Source organism: Cryptomeria japonica, chromosome 4 (genome assembly GCF_030272615.1).
Source record: "Cryptomeria japonica chromosome 4, Sugi_1.0, whole genome shotgun sequence".
Lineage (NCBI taxonomy): Eukaryota > Viridiplantae > Streptophyta > Pinopsida > Cupressales > Cupressaceae > Cryptomeria > Cryptomeria japonica.
The window spans coordinates 24,723,366-24,746,015 of NC_081408.1; the positions used below are offsets into that span (position 1 = coordinate 24,723,366).

Genomic DNA, 22,650 nt, shown 5'->3' on the forward strand with positions numbered 1-22,650 from the left:
TGCAATCTCCTATAAGGGAATTGAATGATTTTCAAATTACCATCAACAAACATAGACACCATCACTTGAATGCATATCAATGATTGAGTAGTAATTAAGGTCAAGTCTATATGAAAATTCAGTTGACCACACAAAGAACTTAACAATCAGCCAAGCACAAGTAGCATGATATAAGAGTTTCACCATGAATCATGCACAACGTTCTATCATTCAACCATGCAAATGCTCCAAGATCACCACATTTCAATGTCTTTATATTAATCCAGCAGCAAAATAGCAACAATTGTTCAAGTCTTTCTCCTTAGTTACAATTGAAATAGGTAGAGCTTATATAGAGCTCCAAATAAAAATGTTCAAGTCTCTCTCCTTAGTTAAACATGAACATCTTTTTATTGTTCAAGTCTCTCTCTAGATTCATTGAATTTGCTTCTGAAGAAAGAGATAAAGGAAACAAGCTTCTAGAGGAAAGTTTGTTGTGATTCCATGTGGTGTCTATTTTCTCATTGGAGGAGTTTTCCTCAAAGTTTGTGCCAAAAAAGATGTTCATGCTTAAATCAAATGCTTTGTCCATGTTGGCCTTCCTTTCTCCTTGTTGGCGCTGACGATCTCTTCCATGCTTATTGGGTGTTTGAAAGCTAGGCACATGCAGCAGTAGTGGAGGGGGTGAAGGATATGGTGTCGTGGATGAAAAGGATGGGAGGGATATTGGAGGAGATATGCCGTGATGGCAAGGGGGATGTGGGATGTGAAGAAATGAAGTGCCGCTTGGGAGAGAGAGGTGTAGGATGTTAGGAAAGGGGATAAGGATGTCCAGGATGAAAGGAAGGGGATATGTCGAGGTAAAGGGGGAGGTAAGGGATGGTAAGTGAGGGATGCTGTGGTGAGGGAGGCATAAGGGATATGAAGGATGTGATGAAGTGGATAAAGAATGAGGGATGAAATAATCGGGAAGGATGGAAGGAAGGGATGAAGGATGAAGGGTGTTGGGAAGGGAAGATGGAATGGAGGATGGAAGAAAGGAGGATATGTTGGGAATTTGGAGGGATAAGGGATGAAAGGTGAAATGCAGAGGAGGTGAGTGATATTGGGGAGATGAAGGTGATGAAGGATGGAGGAAGGATATGCTTCACCTTTTGTAATCCAAAACATTCTCATACTTAGGCGATTTTCAAATGACAAAATCACTTCAAACTCAAGCAATCAAATTCAAATCTTTCAAACGATTGCCTGTCAACCTTGATCTTAATCACCAATCCAATCTTCTTGAGAGCTGATATGACTCATTTCATTTTAAGGAGAGACCTAGACTACTACTAAACTGCCCAAAACTTGAAACTGCAACCAAAAAAGGGGGTCTCCATCTGTGATGGGGTGATGTGTGAAATGGTCACAACATGTATGAATATTCGATGATAGTCGAGTCACAAGTTGTGCGATTTCCTCACACAAAAACACTACCTTCCAGCACTGAAGTATTAACGTTTAGTAGCAATTGTGAAGCTCCGGGTTTTCGTCCAGGCTTCTAGAGGTTGAGGGGTGTCGTCCTCAACTGTCTCACACAAGACATTAACTCATCCAATTCTTCTGTATATCGAATTCAATCAATCTGCCACCTTAAATGATCTCTGCCAGCTTCAAACAATTTAACTATTTATTTGTTTGACTTAACAAGTCACTTATTGATTAATTAATTAATTCATAATCAATGGCTTTTTAAAAGAACCATTTATTTATTTATTAATTAATTACAAAATTTCAACACCTTTATTTGGAGGACATCACACTCTATTACATAGTGTCAAAGAAACATACAATGATATGCAAATGCTACAAAGAAGTATGCTGCAATACCTCTCTCACCACTAGTCCCCATGGTGCTCCCAAGTTCTTTACTCCCAACCATGTGAATACAAATTTTCAATAAGAAGAACAAGACCAAAGAGAGAACTTGCAAATGAATACATATGCTTGTTCTAGACTAACATGTATCAAGTTGTGTAAAGTAAGATCTCCTCCACCATTTTCATACTAAAAGGATATCAACATCTAACATTCAAATCAAAGGTAGATCAAACAAACCAATCATTTCCACAATAAAGGGAGTATGCCCAAAGCCACAATCCATTTCTTGTGCCTCTCCAAGTAAGTCCTCAAAACTAGATCCATAACTCAAGACCAACAACAAGGAGAACAATGGAAATCCACATAATCATGTATCTTCTTAAATAAGTCCTTAGAATTTCAATATTCAAGACTAACATATATGAGAAGACACGATACAAAATAAAAAAATGCATTTGATTATCAGCGATCAGACCAAGGTTGGGATACAAGATTGTCATGTGCACACAACACCAAGCAATTAAAGTGAACAATAAATGACAATCTTATCTTTAGGTCCATAATGGATTCACATCCATCCTCGATCTTTCTATCTTTCTATTGCCTCACTGGTGCAAAAGCACCTAGTTGGGTTCATGTCTCCATGAGGCAATTTTGTCAATTTTGCTTTAGTATTGTGTTTTGATCATATAATAAGGTCTATTTAGACCATGTAATTTGTTTTTCATGTGGGGTCGGTTTCATGTGATGTTGTCAAATTTTGTAAATATTGCAAAAGTTGCTTGAGCAACTTTGGATTTTTGGTTGCACATGGAAGTTGAACAGTCAAGTCATTCAAAAGTTAGTTGTAACTGATGATTGTTGGTTGGAAAAGGCTTAAATATGCCTTGTAAGGTTTGTGGACAAGGTTGTTGATGTTTTGGTGATCAAATAATATCAAACATACTCTGTTTTCTGTGTTTTATCTTGTGTTTTTGCTGTTGCAGCAGCTTGTATGGCTTGTACGGCCTGTAGATGATGCAAAACTTGTTTGGTTCGATGGTACTCTGAGTCTATTGCTGTTTGCAATTGGTTTGGTCCATTTTCATTAAGATTTGTGGAAGTTGGAGCAATTTTACCCAGAGCAGTCAGAAACCCTAGGTTTTGAGGGTTTGAGAGGAGAAATCATGTTTTGAAGCCCATTCCACCGTTGGAAAATTCTAAAACTTGGTGGAATGGAGGTGTTTAGAGCATATTTTAAGTTTTTGGAGGTTGTAGGAGTAGAGCATGGTGTTTGGATCAAGTTTGAGGCAGCCCTAGCCTAACATCTCTATGTATTAGGCTTAGGAAGATTAGGTAGACATAGGGTTTTACAAATTGGTGAATTGGTATTGGTTCCAAACGTTGAAATTGGTGATTTCAGACCCCGTGACATGCCCAAGGCCTAGGAGTGGAGTTTAGAAGTTTGGGAGGAGGTAAACACATAGTTGCTTTGCAAAATAGGCCTAATTAGTCCTAGTTGCAGAAATAGCAGTCAATTTTTGAGGGTTTTGTTCCAAAACAACCCCACTTGCAAATTGGATATGTTGTGAAGTGGCCAAATGGGTATCTGAAACTATTTTTGGTTTGTGCATATGAAGACTACAAGGTTATGCTCTATTAGACCCTTTTTAAGGGCTACTAGGCAGAATTAACAATATGGGCAAAGTAGAGAGAAGTAGCTTAATTTTTTGTATGAATAATAGGCTCTATTTCCAAACACTCAATACATGGCTAATATATAGCCACTTACATAGCCAAACAACTTCCTATTTAATAGGGAGGTGTTATAACAAATATCCCGGAATACCATTCACTGTGTATAACACATTAACCACTAACTATTGTGATATATTGTTATTTCAACAATATATACAACTAACCATCCAAACCAATATTAGTGAGTTGTTTATTAACAACATCACTATTACAACAGTAACCACATAATTACTAACACCACAAATATAATGTAATCATTAATTTTCCTAACATTCCCCCCCTTAATGTTGACATGGTAGAAAAACATTCACACACTCTTCTGCAGTATGCTCACCCTTGTGGCATGTCCAACTATGTGACTCGTGACCTTGATCCAAAAGAAAGGCTCTCTCCTCCCATGGTTTTAAACAGGCTTACCACAAACCTTGACATGAACAGGAACCTCCTCTCATCTGTTCACCTCGTGTGGTTTTCTGGATCCTCCCACAAACCCTTTCAAGATCCACGAACTGACTTACTCTGGTGCTTTTGTTCGCCACTATGCTTGTACATCAGGGAAGTTACATAGAAAACACTATACATATCACAAATGGGAATGGAACATTGGTTATTTTCCCCCCCACAATGTGAAATTTCACTTATTCACAAAACCAAGAACATTGAAAAACAAAACATATCATGCTGCATACTAGAAAATAAAGTGCCACCAAAGCTGATAAGCGGCCTCATCGTTGGTGACCGATGAGAGGACGCTGAGTGTCCTCCAACCTCCATTGCCTCCTGCCTCCATTTTTGAAGTTATCTGAAGCACATATTCTTCATCACTAGGACATGATAGCTCTTCATCTTTCGCATGGTTTTCCCAATCAGTTTCTTTAGCTAAGGAAGCATGATGATCCAGTTTATGATCTAATAGATCTTGTCCCCTCTTCTTGCAATTCAAGATTACATGTCCCATTTCATTACAATAGAAACATTTAATTTTACCTTTTGAAGGAATAGTCTGAGATTTGTACTTTCCTTTTCTTGCTTTATTTAGTCTTCATTATGATCAAGTAGAGTAGATATTACTCCTTCAAGACTAATAGTTACCTTGCTTAATGTGAACACCATTCTAGACATATGTTTAGGCAAACTATTCAGAAGTATTGCTTCGGCATCATCATCTTTTACTTTCTCATTAATCCCAGCTAGCTGATTTAGAAGAGAGTGAAACTTACTGATACAATGGGCCATTTTTGTACCTTTCTCCATCTTCAGTCCATACAATCTTTGCCTCAATGTTGTCTTCACACTTTCTGCTTCACATCCAAAGAGCTTGTTCAATGACTCCCAAATCTCCTTTGCTGATTTAGCAAAATCCACATGGTGTAAATATGCTTTTGATAAGCCAAGACCAATAGTTCCCAAAGCTTTCTGATTTTTTACATTCCACTTAGCAAGTTCACCTGCATCAGTTGGTGTTACCAAGTTCGGTTTGATGACATCCCATAAATCTTTTTCAATCAAATGTAGTTGCATCTGTATCTGCCATGTATGAAAGTCTCTTCCTTCAAATTTCTCAATAAAAGTAAAATTGTCCATGATTACTCTTTTAATCAAAGGTGTCGGGCTCAACTGATAATGCACCTTGATTATAACAATAAAAATACGACAAGCTTAAATCAAACTACGTAGACTAACAAACAAACTAAACCTGATTTATATGACTTAGCTTAATGGACCAAAATAAAATTTAATACTCATGTGATGATGGAGAAGTGCGGTTTTGACACCATGGAGCATACAAATGGAGACGACTTTCAATACCAAGTTGAAGTTATCATTAACTTTACACTCGTGCATTTCTTCTCTTTGTTCATTTGAATCACAAATACAATGAATGCTTTAGTAGTCAAATATACCTTCAACAATGCTGATAGGACTCTGTTGCATCTTCAGACAAACCGCTCCAACAAGCACTTTGGCCACTAAAGCCGACCAATAAAAACCTTCAGATCGGTGCTTGAAAAGAATTCACGAATAGTGCTCAATACTCCACGATGTCCTGTAATGAAGGCATGGAGGCATGGGTTGCAACAGTGATCCACACGCGGTTGCAGTCAACAAACCCGATCAAAAATAACAAAACTGCGACCACCACATTAAACTCATGTGGGCATTGCAACACTTCTTTGGCTAGATGCCAAAGAATATGCAGATTGAAAACACTGCAAGAGCCAGTATGGATCCACGCTCTTTGCATTAGTTGACCAATATTAACAAGTTCGATGCATAAAGTAAAGCACCCAATCTACTGAAGCCAAAGCAGCATGGGTCAATGAAATGAAGCCTCCAAAATACTCAATTTTATTGCCTACTAAGAAAATTTGGCAAGCACATTCATGCCCTTACATACGAGAAAAGTATTGGAATATATGGTTCATTGGGGATACGATCCATATAATCTAACTTCAACACCATCTAACTTCTGCATCGAGGGCTGTGTGAGATGTAGTATATACATCTCTAGCTTGGAAATAATATCGACACAAATATTGCTCTCACGTAGCTGTGAAGCAATATCTTTGCTTACGACTTTAACAATGCAATGTGCAAAGATACAGGTGCACAAGAATCAGATTGCTCTGATACCAAATTAACAATATGGGTAGAGTAGAGGGAAGTAGCTTAATTTTATGTATGAATAATAGGCTCTATATTTCCGAACACTCAATACATGGCTAATATATAGCCACTTACATCGTGAAACAACCTCCTATTTAATAGGGAGGTGTTATAACAAATATCCTGGAATACCATTCACGGGTATAACACATTAACCACTAACTATTGTGATATATTGTTGTTTATTTCAACAATATATACAACTAACCATCCAAACCAATATTAGTGAGTTGTTTATTAACAACATCACTATTACAATAGTAATCACATAATTACTAACACCACAAATATAATGTAAACATTAATTTTCTTAATAGGCGGTAGGCCTAATTGTGACCATCATTGACACATGCTCAAGTCCAATTTTGAAGGTACGATCTCCAAAAATACGATATCTCTTAGCCTCACCTTCGTCTCTCCATGAGCATCCATCAATCAATCCATGCCAACTTTAAATGCAACTTTGCAAAATCGTGAAGCTCCAAGCAAACGATTAATACTCAAGCAAAGAGAACAAACAAGACCACCGTCAAAGTTCCAATTGTCGAATTAGGAACATATCATGACATCAGGTACTAACATCTCCTCAAAGGAAGATCATACACTCCAAAGAACATCTCATGGTCTCAAGAGAACTTGCATCATGCAAACACTCTAATCTGGAATTGAGAGTACATAATGACTAAATACAAACCATACTTTAAACCAAGAATCAACATCTCCAAACACATGAAGATAACCATCCATAATTTAATACTGAATCTACATCACTACCAAAGCTCCCACTGAACTATGTACTGAACTCTCTAGGTATTGTGATAACCATCTCCTAACTAGAGATCTTTTGTGGCCCCAACATGATCAAAGATCTCAACACCAAGAGCTCCGCAAGGGTAAAGTCAAATCATGATCTCCAAATCAAGAGTTCTTTGCTAGTAGAACCCAAGATGCCATTAAACTCTCACTACAATCTGAAGGTAGCATCCAAAAGCTCCACATGACACCAACAATCTCCAAATCAAGAGTTCTTTGCTAGTAGAACCCAATATGCCATTAAACTCTCACTACAATCTGAAGGTAGCATCCAAAAGCTCCACATGACACCAACAATCTCCAAATCAAGAGTTCTTTGCTAGTAGAACCCAAGATGCCATTAAACTCTCACTACAATCTGAAGGTAGCATCCAAAAGCTCCACATGACACCAACAATCATTGCAAAAGACCATCCATCATTTAATCAAAGATTATCCATGGCTGACTATACACCGCAACAACAACTTAGAACCAAAATCTTGAAAGAAAGAAGATAGAACACTTTATGTAATTGCATCAAGCTCCTACATGAAGTGATATTGAGTTATACATGGCATTATGATCAATATCATTACTAAAATTCCACTGAAATTTTCTAAGATTTGCACATATATAACATCTCAAAGGAGAAATACATAGTGAGTGCTCCAATCTTAAATAACTGAAAAGATTCAACCCCACACTAGTATCATGTGGCATAAAGATAATTAGGCATAACATGTGGATTGCCAAGACTCAATCATCAAGATCAACACTAGACTTGATTTTTCAAAAAAAATCACATAGGAGTAACTATAGATCAATCACATAGGAGTAACCATAGATCAATAAGAACCCTCCAAGCAACCATGCAAACTTGCAACTATCTTCATGTAGAACACCCTGAATGCAATCTTATCACATATGTATGTACCATAGATTTTGGTTAACATGTAAAACTTGCAAAATCATCTCTGTAAATCTGAAATCCACTTAAATGTCTATACGTTCACATGATACATCTCACCTAAACAATGGAATACACACATATCTACAAACCAACAATTGAAAACAAGAGAAATTCCAAACGCAATAGGAGCTTATAACATATGAAACAAATCAACTCCACAACTCACAAAGAGGTCAGTGGCTTATTTTCTAGTGCTTTAATGTAACCAAGGGCTAAAACCATGAAGCCAACATAAGCACTCCATTCTGTAGTCCAAATAGTCGATGTTTCTCCATTTGGCCAGGGTGTCACAAGTACCCATCCAACATGAACACCTTCTCACTGCACATGACCACAAGATAAAGGAACATAACCACCAAAAAAGATGATAAACACATACTATCAAACAAGAGCTCCAAGTTACCAAAACAAAACCAACTACATCAAGATCCACAATCATGAGCTTTTAATGCCCAACATAGATCACATTGACAATATCGATGGCTCCCAATCTCACAAATTTACAAAACAAAGTTAACTCACAAAACATTCATTATAGTCCCATAAGCCTCCAACAACATTTAATTCTTTCTAATAGAAGCTAAGAAATAAAAAATGGAGGAAGACCTAGAACTAGTTTAACCTCCAATTCTGATACCAAATGTTGAGAAATGTATAGGTTCTAATACCAAGGTTTGGAAATGCAATCAATATCCAAAATTCCAAATAACCAATCAAAGGATGAGATACAAGGCACTAAGAAATAAAAAATGGAGGAAGACCTAGAACTAGTTTAACCTCCAATTCTGATACCAAATGTTGAGAAATGTATAGGTTCTAATACCAAGGTTTGGAAATGCAATCAATATCCAAAATTCCAAATAACCAATCAAAGGATGAGATACAAGGCTTGGACTGCTACAACTTCAAAATCTGAAACTTATCTGCAAATCTGAAAATTAAGTTGTCGTAATGTGGAAATACCATCCTTAGATCTTTCTTCGTTATGATGCTAAAAAACAACCATCATATCATGCTTATTAACACTATCTTATGTGAACTTATAACAATAAAATCAGCAACATAAGAGCATCACATAACATAGGATTTATGTGGAGAAACCCTTCAGGAAAAAAGGATCCCAAGAAAAGAGGCCAAGTATACATTATCTTTGAAATAAGATTACAATATGTTACACACTTCCATTCCCCTCCCTTTGTACTTGTGAACAACCTCTTTATGCCTCCACCTGTCCTTGTTCAAACATAGTAACTTTACATTCAATTGTTTATCCCCAATTCTACATCAAAAGAGTTGTTTATATGGACATGAGAAGAGCTCTAAAACACCAAACAAGGTGCCCAAAGAAGACTCTTCATTCCAAATGTCTTGACCCCTTGGATTACCTTTGCAAAATGTGAAAGGACACCGGTTTTGGCTCCAATACATTCCCTTCCAACTTGGGCACCCAAATATCTAGGATAAATATTACACTAAATGCATTAAATGATGAAATACCAAGAGACACCTATTGCCTCTTCCAAGCATCCACTTGGAGAAGCCCAAAGGTCACTCATTTTTCCTCTTTTCATGCCAGTAATTATCCCATTCTAGGTGTCCACATCTGGGGAAAACGACATTAAATAGTTGTGTTCACAACCCACCTTTACTATTGCTAGTTGAACCCATCACCTGTTATGAACATTTTACAAACAATTGTGAGAATAAATATTACAAAAAATGTTTTTCCTAATACACCCAAGTGCCTTGGACACTTTCCAAGGATATTGGAACCATGCAATATGGCATAGGATTTACAAGTCAGATAGCAGCTTAATCCTAATAGTGGATGTAGGTGGCTCTTAAATGATTTTTCTGTGATGACAACTTTGATGGTCGATTCAAGCTTGCTTAGTGGCATTGTCAATAATCTCCTTAGTTGCATGTCCAAGGTTTTCTGGTTGCATCTGCATATGCACCTTGGGAAATGTAGTCTCTTATCCATCCTTTAAGGCATTGATGATATGAGCGTGTGCATATTAATAAGGGCTTTACATTGTTTTACAAGGATGTGTGATCTTGGGGTCATACTTTGAGCCAATTTCGTTTCATGAAGGGTATAGTGGTAGGATTACTGATTGAAACCGTAGCCATTTCCATCACCATGTTGTGTGTAGTCACTTGTAACGGTCGATACCAACCAGTTGTAAAACTTTGGCTCTATCAAGATTATCCTTGTTGCGTTTTGATCAATGGCATGGTTAGGAGGTAACTAGTGGTCTTGTTTGCTTCTCGATAGCTTTCTTGAAGGTGATAGAACTAATGACTATCTATGAGTCCCCTTCTATGTCAATAGTGGATAGTTTTTCGTTGACATAGATTTTGAGCCCTTCCAACAAGGTTGCTAATTTAGTGTCATTGTTTATACCTTTTGGAAGTTTGATTGAACCTACCTAGCAGCAATTCCCTAGATCATTGCTTATTATGCAACCAGCCCCCAAAAGACTAGGGTTGCCTCTTGAGGCCTGGTCAAAATTAAGTTTCATTCTACCCTGTGGAGGGTAGAAAAATTAGGGAAGTTTCTAATACTTATACATCGATAAGGCGTTCATCATATACATTATAGGTCTTTAATGCACAACATTTACAAAAAAAATCCCAAAGGTTGGAACTTCTAGCTACAAAATGGCAAAAAGATAGAAAATATGTTGCTACCTTGAACTTGTGCAATCAATGAGCCTATCTCCATTATCTCAGAATTGTAGTGGTTGACAAAAGAGACGACAAGTTCTTGACTTTTTATTGAGATTTGAAGGGAGGTTGCCTCAATAAGACTAAAACCTTTGCCATTATATGTTGCAAGCTTGCAATTTTTTGACTGCAAAAACATTTAAAAATTGTTCCCAGAAATATAAAATCTCCATCTTGGTTATGAAACACCACCTTGAGAGATACAAATGGAGCTTGAAATCCTAGGTGTTGCTTTCCCTGATTTTATCTTGGAAACCTTGCTATTTTACCAATTGAAATGGCTGAAAACTGCTTTGAAATCTTGCAAAGCCAACCTTGATAACATGTGACTATCATACACCATAAAGGAGCTTGAAAACTTGTTGTTTTTGCTGAATAAAAGTTTTCATTTAGTGTTGAGAGTGGTGTGGGGGCCCGCAAAAGAACAATAAAATACTTAAAATATATTTTGGGCCTTTTTCAATAATAAAAATCGTGTAATGCAAAGGAGACGATTGGCTATTCATAGGATAGTCAAGGATGTCATTGATGTCCCTAATTGTGTAGCCATCTCCAAGAAGAACTTGATGTTAGGACCAAATTCATTTTTCTCGAGGACGACAGGGGGACGTTTCTGAGGTGTCCTTGAGTCCTTAGGATGTCTCCAGTATGGGGACATGTCAAAAAATGGCGAGGATGCAACCTTGAGGAGCATAGCGTGTCACCCCTATACTAGTAGAAACTTGGTGGAACATGGGTTGCATACAAAGCTATGAGAACATCAATACAAAGTTTGACAAATTTTTAGTTTAATCCATGAAAATACAAACATAGGCTTATCAACTTGGACAATATTTATTTTTTGTAGCATAAATGTAGTAACTGCTATCCTATTGAGGAACATAGCGTGTCACCCCTATACTAGTAGAAACTTGGTGGAACATGGGTTGCATACAAAGCTATGAGAACATCAATACAAAGTTTGACAAATTTTTAGTTTAATCCATGAAAATACAAACATAGGCTTATCAACTTGGACAATATTTATTTTTTGTAGCATAAATGTAGTAACTGCTATCCTATTGAGGTTATAGGCAACTATTCGCATGCAAGAGGTGTCCCAAACACCAATGAATGAATCAAAAGATATGCCAGAGAAAAAGAGTCAAAAAGAGTCAAGAGAACCATATGGACAAAGCAACTTGGGCCAAGGAGAGAATGCTATTTTAAGAATTCAATCTGACTTGTGACCATGAGAAAAAGCATGTATAGGAGAAGAAATGAAATGGAAAGTAGAAATGTTGATAGCTCAACTAAGTATTAGCTATGTTGTCTGAGGTGCAAGATTTGAAGGTGGACAATGTCAAAAGAAGATGTTGTTCTTGCACTTTGAGGTTAGTGAAAACAATAGAATTTTTTACCAAGATTCCTACTAGAAGATCCAGGATTAAAAAGGGAAATGGGTAACAATTAGGGATAGCTAGGGCTGTAATTGTAAATCAATAAATTACAAAGGAAATTAAACTCCTTAAATAGAGATTTACAAACAAAACCAAACTAAATAAGAAAAATTATAAACTACCTAAATGACTAATGAGCATTAAATACAATATAATAATTACTTTAATACCCTCCCTTAATGGTCATTCTACTATTACATCAAGTTGCCCCCTAAATTTTACAAACTTGTCTGGGCTAAGAGACTTGGTTAGGATGTTTGTAGTGTGGTCCATAGTTAGAATGTTTGCAGTCTGGTCCATAGTTGGAACATACTGCAATATCATAGTTACATCTTCACCAAGCTGATCGATGAAATGACAATGAAGCTCGACATGTTCTTTTTACGCTTGTGGAAGGGTGGATTTTTGGCTAGTTTTAGCACCCCTTGATTGTCACAAAACAAGGGTGAAGGCCCTTCTTGAATTATACTATAACGATTTAAGTTCGGGCCCGGTTCTCCGGCCATTGGTTCCGAAGTGGGAAGTATCGGTAGAAACGAGAGGTGTCCCATCAGTAATGAATGAATCAATCACCCAGTTTCGGGGTAGCAGGTCAATCGGTAGGGTTTCTCATTCGCTACTCCATTCTATCTTTTTCTCCGATCCGAGCGATGGAACCAAAGGAATGTGATGTGGAGAACCCAACATATTTCCGACAACCAAAATATAGAAGGGCGTGCCAGATATCGATCTCCCCATTGTTGATGGTGGAAGGACAGATCGATCCTTGACACGAAAATGATTTATCTTGGACAATAATATAGGAGGGCGTGTCAGATATCGATCTATCTTGATACGTAACAACTAGAATTGTCTTGCCGCTAATAATTACGAGATAGATTCGATTGTAGGGTTGGTCATGAATCGAGGAACTTTATTTAATGATTCCTATTCCCATCCACTCGGCAGGTCAGGTGTTCGTAGATTGATTCCGCAGCTGCAAAGGTGGGAGGAGGATGGGCCTGGTTCCAGGGGTTGAGGCTAACGAATCCAAGCATCTTGGAAAGGGAGGTCAGTGAACGAGTCAACAACAACAGGTAGATCGACAGGCACCGCTGGGCTGCTAAGAACATGTTAAACTCAACTAGACCCGAAAGACCTCTCCCTCTGGATTTGCTTCATTATGGCCATCAGAAGTGGCCCCTCCTTTATCTCGGAAGTCGCCCCAGGAGGAGATAGTTGCCGCCTATAGTTGGGGTGGGTGGGTGGCCCCCCCGGGAGGTTTCTATTACTGTTGGCATGTTACGTATAGAATCTCGCCTTCTATCAAGCGATATACACCGGGGGTCCGAAACATTGTTACCAATATGTTCCCCCTTAAGCTTTTCAAAGCTCAGTTTATCGATTCAGGGGTCTCTACACTGGGTGCAGAAATTGGTACTGAAATATAATGGGCGTAATGAGATTAAACCAGGCAAATTCAAGGTACGATGGTTAGGACCATATAAAGTTCGCGAGGTCAAAAGTCCAAAAATAATCGCTTTTGCTTCATTTCACCAAATGTGGCCTAATCTTTTGTGCCACAACCAACTTTCATCTACCTGTCCTAACAATCAATTCATATCAAAATCAAATTCATATCAACTTGAAACATTGAAAATCTAATCAAGTTCCACATCATATCAAATCCATTTCCATATCAAATCATATCAACTTGTAAAACAACTCAAGTCTCACAATCACATCAACTTGTAACACAACTCAAGTTTCACATTCATATCAACTTGTAACACAACTCAAGTTTCACAATCACATCAACTTGTAAAACTGAATCATCCCTTTTGATATAACATTTACTTCCAAAAATTCTGAAATATTTAACAGTAGGTGTATGTCCAAACCATAATTCATAAGGGGTCTTACCGGTTTCACCTTTGATGTGAACTATGTTGAATGTGTAGACTGACGTACTCACTGCTTCTCGTAGCCATACTGGCTCCCATGCTGCTTTAATGTAATGTCCCTACTTTGAAATATAATTTAATAATAATAATAATAGTAAAATTAAAATACAAAAGAATAAAAATAATAAAATAAAATTAAAATATACAAGAATAAAATTAAATATAATTAAGTTAATGAATGGTCAAAAGACATGGAAGGAAAAGTTGTGACTCCCTCAACAATGAGATATAAAAGGGAGAAGAGAACCTCATTTGAGAGGGGGACAATTTGAAAATCAAAAGTGCAGATCTGATTTAAATAAGAAGTGCAGATCTGATTATGAAAGGTTGTGTCTCTTTCAAAAGGCAGAAATAATGAAGAGTTTTTACTCTTTCAAAGAGTGATAATGGTGAAAGGGTGTGTCTCTTGCCAAAGGGCATAAATGATGAAGAGGTGTGACCTCTCCCTCACACTGAGAGATATAAAGGAAAGGAATTAAAGGATCCAGTGAGAGTTCTTGGTGGTATACATGAGGATGTGCTTAATATGTGATGCCTGATAATGTTCCTATGCAGAATTTAATAGTAATATTAATATAGACTGCAATATGTATGACAGTCATACCTAATTATATATATATTCATAACACATGAGAACTTAGTATACTTATAGTCTAAAACATGTTATACTGTCAGTGTTTAAGAAGATGGGGATGAGATGTTCCAAAGAGGGGTAGTCTAAATCCAAGCAATAGGTTAAGTCCCAAGATAGGGTGGGGATCAATGACCCATAAGCCTTGAGGGTATAGACCCAAGATAGTTAAGGGCTTGGATCTGTAAACTTTGAGGGAACCTATTGTATTTGGTCTCTAAGCACTTTGGTAACATGCATAGACCCTTCTCTCTTAAAATTGAAGTAGTAGTAAGGTCTGATATCTATATTAAGAACTATGAATAATAAAATTAATAAGCTAACTAGGAAAATAATAAGCACTTGTTAATAACTAATAAATTGAAGAATATCAATGACTGGCTTCATGACTAGTCTCTCAATCAATTTTAGTATATTGAAATAGATTAATTATGTTAATCAGGTAGGGGATATTACATTTAACAATTCATCGATACTTTGCTTGTGTTAAGGGAAGAGCTACTGCTTGCTACTTACTGGTCCATGTGATTGCACCCGTACCGAGACTATAGACATACCCAAAAGTAGACTTCCTGTTATCAACAAAAATAGCCCAATTCGAGTCTGTAAAACCAATCAGCCAAGGATCATTGCTTTTGCTGATTTGGCTGATAATTTGAGCCCTTTCTCCATAGGTATAGATAAAGGTTTGCAATCTGTCATCTGGAACTTATCCAACAAACTCCCGACATACTTTGACTGAGAAATGAAAATGCTGCCACCTGTCTGCCAAACCTCTACGCCGAGAGAATAACACAAAAGTCCCAAATCTGTCATATCAAACACTTGACACAAATTGAATTTGATTTGCTCAAGCAACTGTGCTCCACTATTAGTTTTGATGATATCATCCACATAGATGACAAGAAGAATGGTGTCATTACCAGTGCTCTTGACATACAAGTTGGGATCTAAAGGACTTCTCTAAAAGCATTGTGAAACTAGATATTGATCAATCTTAATGTACCATGCCCTGGGGGCTTGCTTTAGGCCATAAAGAGCCTTCACCAGTTTGCATACTTGGTGCTCTTTTTCGGCAACCTTGAAACCTTGAGGCTGCATCATGTAGACCTCTTCCTCCAAATCACCATTTTGGAAGGCACTCTTCATGTCCGTTTGATGGACTTTCCAGCCAAACTGTGGTGCATGGCTAGAACCAGTTAAGATGGTGCTCATCTTTGTTGTAGGAGCAAAGGTTTCCTCATTGTTGATGCATTCTTTCTGCGAGAAGCCTTTAGCTACCAACCGAGCTTTGTATTTATCAAGAGTTCCATCAGCTTTGTACTTCACTTTATAGACCCATTTGCAGCCAATGGGTTTCTTCCCTGGTGGAAGATCTAATGTTTTTTAGAAGACTATGATGTTTAGCTTCCATAGCCTTCTCCCATTCAGGTTTACCTTTTGCCTCTGGATAAGTCTGGGGCTCATAAACACTCTGAATGTTGGCCATAAGAGAAAAGTTCACTGTATTCTTATTCTTGCTCTTGCCTCTGGATGATCGACCCTCAACAAGCTCATTATCCCAAACATCACCGATGAGCTTTTCCCACCACTTAGGCTAGAGAGTAGATCCATCATCTTCCAAATCAAGACAATCATGACTTGGGTTGCTTGAGATGAAATCATCTGGATGCTGATCCAAGTTGTCCCGAGGGAAATTTGGTGTTACAATGTCGTGCCTAGGAGATTCCGCAAGTGCATGTTTGGAATCATTAGAATCCTTACCTTCAAATGAAGCCAATGGAAGCTTAACACCCAAATCCTTATCCTTCAGAGGCTAATCTTCAAGACTTGTGAGAGGAGAAGAGAGCTGAAAGGGCCCTTCTTCGTCAAACACACCATCTCTACTGAATGTGAGACAATCAGTGTCCTTATCAATTGGTTGATAGGCCTTATGATTGTCACTGTAGCCTGTAAACATGAGGTGGCTGATTTTTGGTTTCCTCCCATACCATGCTTCCTTTGGGGTCATCTTCTTGATGGCTGTGTGGGAAATTGGTTTAGATTGTACACTATAGTATACACTACCTCAGCTGAAAACTTTTTAGGAACATTTCTATGCTCTAACGTAGATCTGGCCATCTCTATGATTGTACAGTTCCTTCTCTCAACAGCACTAGTCCTAAGGGGTATAAGGTGTAGTAAGATGACGCTTAATGTTGTGTTTAGCATAGAAGTTGGTGAATTCATTCGAACAAACTTCCCTCCCATTATTTGACCTAAGAGTTAGGATTTGACATCTCGACTCTTTTTCGACTAATGCTTTAATCTTCTGGGATTCACTAAACACATCTGATTTTGCCTTTAAGAAAAACACCCACATTTTCCTACCGAAATCACATCTACAAATAGAAGAAAATACTTGGCACTAGTGATTGATGCTATATTCATTGGTCCACATACATTCGTATGAACCAGCTGCAAGACCTTGGATGCTCTCTAAGCGTCTCCATTTGAGAAAGGAGTGCGATGTTGCTTCCTTGCCTAGCAATCTCTACATACACCATGTGATTGGTACTGAATCTTTGGTAAACCATCTACTAGATTCTCCCAAGCCAACTGAGAGAGATAGGATAGGTTGAGATGCCCATACCGCAATCTCCGGTGTCAACTAGTCTATTCAATCCATGATCTTCAAGGCCAACAACAATTGGCTTCTTGGACTCTTTATCAACAATGCAACACTTGTGTGCACTGAAGATGACATACAACTTCAGACAGCGTCGCATAATCTGACTTGCAGATAGCAGATTGAGCTCCATGCTCAAAACATAGTAGACATTGAGAAATATGAAATTTCTCCCACTAGATGTAATCTGATTGTTGCCCTTGCCCACAATTGTATACTCTTCACCTCTTCCAAATATCATAGAATCAGTGCAAGCCTTGGGGTTTGTACCCCATGAACCAATGTCTCTTGTGTGTGAAATGATTTGAAGCTCTAGAATCAATGTACCATGCACATGAGTTGGCATGATCTGTTGGTCTTTTGGCCTTATGCATGTCATTCCTGCCGTTTTCCAATAATTCAAAAAACGAGGTAAAAAACAACTTAAACAATGAACTTCGATTTTTATGGAAAAATTCGGCAAAAAAGGTCTGGTTTTTTAGTCAAAAACCATCAAAATCTTTAGTGAGCAGCTGGCACTGGCACAAATTTCAAGGCAATAACCCAGAAATTAAAACCCCTGATTTTTGGTCAAAAAATCAGTCAAAAACAGAACCCACAAATTTTATTGCAAAAATTTAGTCAAAAAAATTTGAATCCATGATGTAAAAAAACGAAACCCTTGTTGCAGCACTTTAATTCCACGATTTTTTGTTTTCAAATTTGTCGAAACTTAACCCACCTTGATACCATGTAATTGTAAATTTATAAATTACAAAGGAGATTAAACTCCTTAAATAGAGATTTTCAAATAGGAGATTCTAAAACAAAAATTAAGTAAGAAAAAATAGAAAGTACCTAAACGACTAAATGACCATTAAATAGAATATAATAATTACCTTAATAAGGGCAGCACTTATCAAGGGTGTTTGTTAGCAAAGCAACTTCGTTCCTATCCTTGGGTCTTGATTCTCATAGATTGGTTGTTCTTGTGGATGTTATTAAAAGCATTCGTTCATTCATTTAAAGCACTTAGTTATAGCTTACAAATGCTCAATCTATGGGACTATAAAATGATCTTATTCATTCCCCAAAAAATGAGCTTTGAAGTGAAATGCATGAAGGCTGTTGAAAATATAGAAAGAAAGAAACTCAAAAGCAAATATAAAAGAAATAATTCTGATTAATAGTAGGATTGACATAAATAAATATGTCTAGAATAGAGTCGAAAAGATGCACAAGTGTCGGTGGTGATTTATTTTCCATCAATTGCTTGAAGTCTCCATGCTTTACAATTGATTTTTCTTTCTTGGCCAATTGCAAATTGTAGCACCATTTTTTTCCATGCGGATATGGCTGACTTGACATTGATTGGTGCAACCAATGGAAATTTTTGTTTGAACTTAGGTGGAGGTTTATGATGTGTTTGTGAAGTTTAGATGTGGTGTGACCAAGGCTAAAGTTCGCTGACAGAATAATGAAGGGGCTTAGCTAATTAAAGTGCATGCCTCTTATGCATGCTACAATGTTTCAACACTAGGTAAAATTATTGGTAGGATTTTTTGACATTATTAAAACATTTCGAGTGAAGATCATGCTTGACTTTGCCAATTTATATAGTGCTGGGTGGAATTTGTCTACACTTACAGAACTTTCCTTACAACTTAGGTGGAACTCATTTTAATTAGTGCCACTTTACAAGTCGAGCAGGGTTTTGAAGTTGCTTAACTGCTGTAATCACGAGCCCATGTTTATGAGGCAAAAAAATTAAGCCATGTTGCCACCTTTCCTCAGTTGAGCAGAACTTTTTGATGGCTCAACCAACTTGGGAGTGTGCTAATAACACTTCTGCCACTTTTTCTGGGCAGAAAAAATATTTACTTACACCACTTATGACAATTTGGGCAGAACTTTTATCCATCCCTCCCAAGCAGAAACATGATACTCTTAAGCCCACACAGACATCTTGCTCACTTAAGCCAACTTAGGTGAATAATTGTTGGATGTTGTCACCTTTTTCAAACTAGGTGGAACTTTTTGAGTGGTTCCGCCAGTTCCAAATGTTCATGCAGAATTTAAGGTTGGAATTTCTCAAGGATTTTGCCACTTTTCACTTCACCCTCTCCTGCTGATGCTGTTTTCTACCCTTCAAATGTCATATTTATTTCACACCATGCAGTGGGAATCTTTATCAACCTGCAAAAATAATTAATTTGAAGAGTAAAACTATGACATGAATGACCTTTCAAGCTGATTGGTAAAACCACAAGTAGTTATTTTAAACGCAAGGACTATGTTCTTTACGGTAAATGGAAAAAGTAAGTACAGGCTTTGAGTTTCATGGGGTGCAACAAGCTTAAAATAGACTAATAATTAGTTTAGATGAGAAGGCATGCCTGGAGAAATCATCAATATTTTATTTTGTGCATGTGCAGTGATGGAGTTGGCATTATTCTATTTGCACTTGGGGATTGATCTGCAGAACCTAATTTTGAATTTGTGAGAGAATCAATAATGACCTTTGAAATATGATTTACATTCTGAGTGAAGCCACGCATACAAGTATTTTATTAGTTTGTTAGTCCATTGTTACATACTTCTATCATAGATATGGAAGTGTGGTTACAGTTGGTGGTCATTTGTCAGATATGCACAATGCATTATGATTGTAAATCTTCTTTCTGAAAGTTTTCAGTCTTAAATTATTTAAACCAATAGTAGGCACGAGTTTTTAGATGATAGTACAGTACTATGCTTTAATCAATGTTAAGGATTGCCTCTCAAGGTTTTTCCTTAGATGCCAAGGACTTGCTGTGACTGAAAAGGAAGCAACTGTAATAATTAGTTTGGATGAGAAGCCATGCTTGAAGCAATTATCAAATTTTTATGTTTGTGCATGTGCAGTGATGGAAGATGGCATTTTTCTATTTTCTCTTGATGACTGGCCTGCATAACCTCTATTTGACTTTGTGTGAGAGCTAATTGACCTTTGAAATGCGATTTACATTCTGTCTGATGGCTGGAAGGGACTCTTGGCTTTAAGGAGTGACCTGACTGGGGAGTTTGGACTTTGTTACTGTAAGCATGGCAGACCTTCCATGTCAAGGCAGCTTGTCCTTAAATAATTCAGTAACAAATTCAGTGTCTAGGAGTGCTGGTACATTATCACTTTTTCCAGAAGGGCTAACTGTACAAGGAGAAACTCTTTCTGAAGAAGCTCAACAGAGTGTATTGCCACATAAATCTAAGACTAAAAACGATTCATTTGTGGGCAGCAAAATTGAGCTGAGTAACTTTAGTTTGAGACTTGTTGATTCTGATCCGAAAGATGAAGACACAGATAAACATAGTGATACTAAAATAGACAATCGTGAATTGCCAAAGACAAGGCAAAAACAGATGGTCACAGAACTCAGCAATTTAGAAGAGAAGAGAACTTTAGACATTGCAGATTCAATGTGCAGAAATGATATTTCAAGAGTCATGCCTGTGAGATTGTTCAATTTTCAGTCGAGGGAAATTTCAAATGAGCCTCAGAATTCAAGTTCAGCTATAAATGAATCAGAGGCGCAATCTGCTAATATGCTCTCTATGCCACCTATAGCTGTGCAACATTCTTTTTCACCATATAGAAACGATAAACTTACAATCTTTACTGGAGGAGTAATGGAGAACAGTAAGACAGAATGTGCATTTGTGCCTGCTGCAAATAATCTTCCTGTATATAGGACTCAACCTATTAGTACAAGAAAGCCACCCTTGCCACCGGGAGCAACACACCTTAAGGGAGGGTTTTCTCATAAGACAAACAAAGTTCATATTCAGAGAATGCCACAAGAGTCAAGAAAGCACTTAAGGGTGTCTGAGTTCAGAACTAAAAATTTTATTCCTGCTGAAGGGTCTGATAAAGAGGGGTGTGTAGAGAGACGGAATTCATGTCCATTATACAGAAGGACACCTATTACAGATAAAAGCAGAGGATTAACAGTTAAGTCTGTAATGTTTGATAAGGTGGCAAGTGCAGCTACTAATTCATCGATGGATCTTGTAACAATATCTGATAATATCCAGGCCCCTTTCCCTGCATCTAGCAGAGAAGGCAGGATATTGCATCAGCAAGACATTTCAGCATTTAGTAATGACAACATGAAGAAAACTCTGGGCAGTGAGGGAAATGTTGAAAGTGACAACAAAAATTCCTCAAGCTTGGATCACAAAAGGAAATGGTTTCAGCGCTCCCAGTATAATGTGACAGGTAAAGCTCATTTTCAAAGTTTCTTTGAAGAAGAGGACAAAGGTATTCACGAATTTACTGTTGGTGAATCATTATGCAGTAATGTTGGGGCTGCTCTGCAGGTAACTAAAGGAACATTGCAGAACAGATCAGGTCTTTTGCCAATATCATCTGCTCCCATAAGTCATATCCAAGATCCTTCTAGATTACTTGCAAACTCAGATGACCAGATGCCTAGAAATATTGCTAAATCATCAAATCAGAATTTTCTTCATTTCAAGTCATCAGAGGCTGATATTTCCTGGTATGGTAGAGAATTCATCAGCCCAGCCTCATCAGGGACTGAGAAGTCAGGAGCCAACTTTTCATTGCAACAACAACAAGTCAATTCCCCTCCTGTTCATTCTCTCCAGAAATTTGTCGAAATGCAAGTCCAAGATTCTAGAACATCCTCCACAGTTAGCTACTCCTGTGAATCTATTGTTGAGCCCTACTACAATACTCAAACAGAGCACTGCCGGCAAATGGGAAGGGCTCAAATAAACTCAAAGAAAAGAGATTTTGATTCATGTACTACAGATTATTTAAAAGCTCCTGTAATCATAAGCCAAGCAGAAATGGTAAAGTCCTTACAAATTCCTTCTGTGTCTTCTATCAAACAAGTACATCACAATTTTAATGAGGGTGCTGAAGGATACATACGTGCTTCAAAAAGTTCTAGCACTGATGTAGAAGTTAGGAAGGTAGATGTGGAAAGATTACAAAGGCAGCTCGATCAGGTCAAGGATGGTGTTTTCAAATTAGGTTCTCCAAGTGAAGGTGTGCACACAGTTAATTGTCTAGTTATTTGTTGTTGTGAATGAAATTTCAATGGAGCCATACAGTTTTTAGAGATTTTTATATCTTGGCAAATCGTTTTTAGCTTTGAATTTTCAAATTTCAAAGTTTGCTAAAAATCTTTACTTATTTTCTAGTTTTTTTAAGATTTTGCATGTTCTAGACAAAAGGTTCCTGAAA

The 22,650-nt window shown here is 37.4% G+C and overlaps 1 protein-coding gene across 3 annotated transcripts in view; it reads left to right on the forward strand.

The window, feature by feature from the left end:
- The window catches only part of LOC131030844 (uncharacterized), a 143,819-nt gene that overhangs the window by 38,077 nt on the left and 83,092 nt on the right, over positions 1 to 22,650 (forward strand). For all 3 annotated transcript variants that reach the window (XM_057961773.2, XM_057961772.2, XM_057961774.2), the window contains one exon: positions 20,304 to 22,452. In XM_057961773.2, coding sequence (XP_057817756.2) covers positions 20,484 to 22,452 — 1,969 coding nt within the window. In that variant the 5' untranslated portion in view covers positions 20,304 to 20,483. The remainder of the gene's footprint in view (positions 1 to 20,303; positions 22,453 to 22,650) is intronic.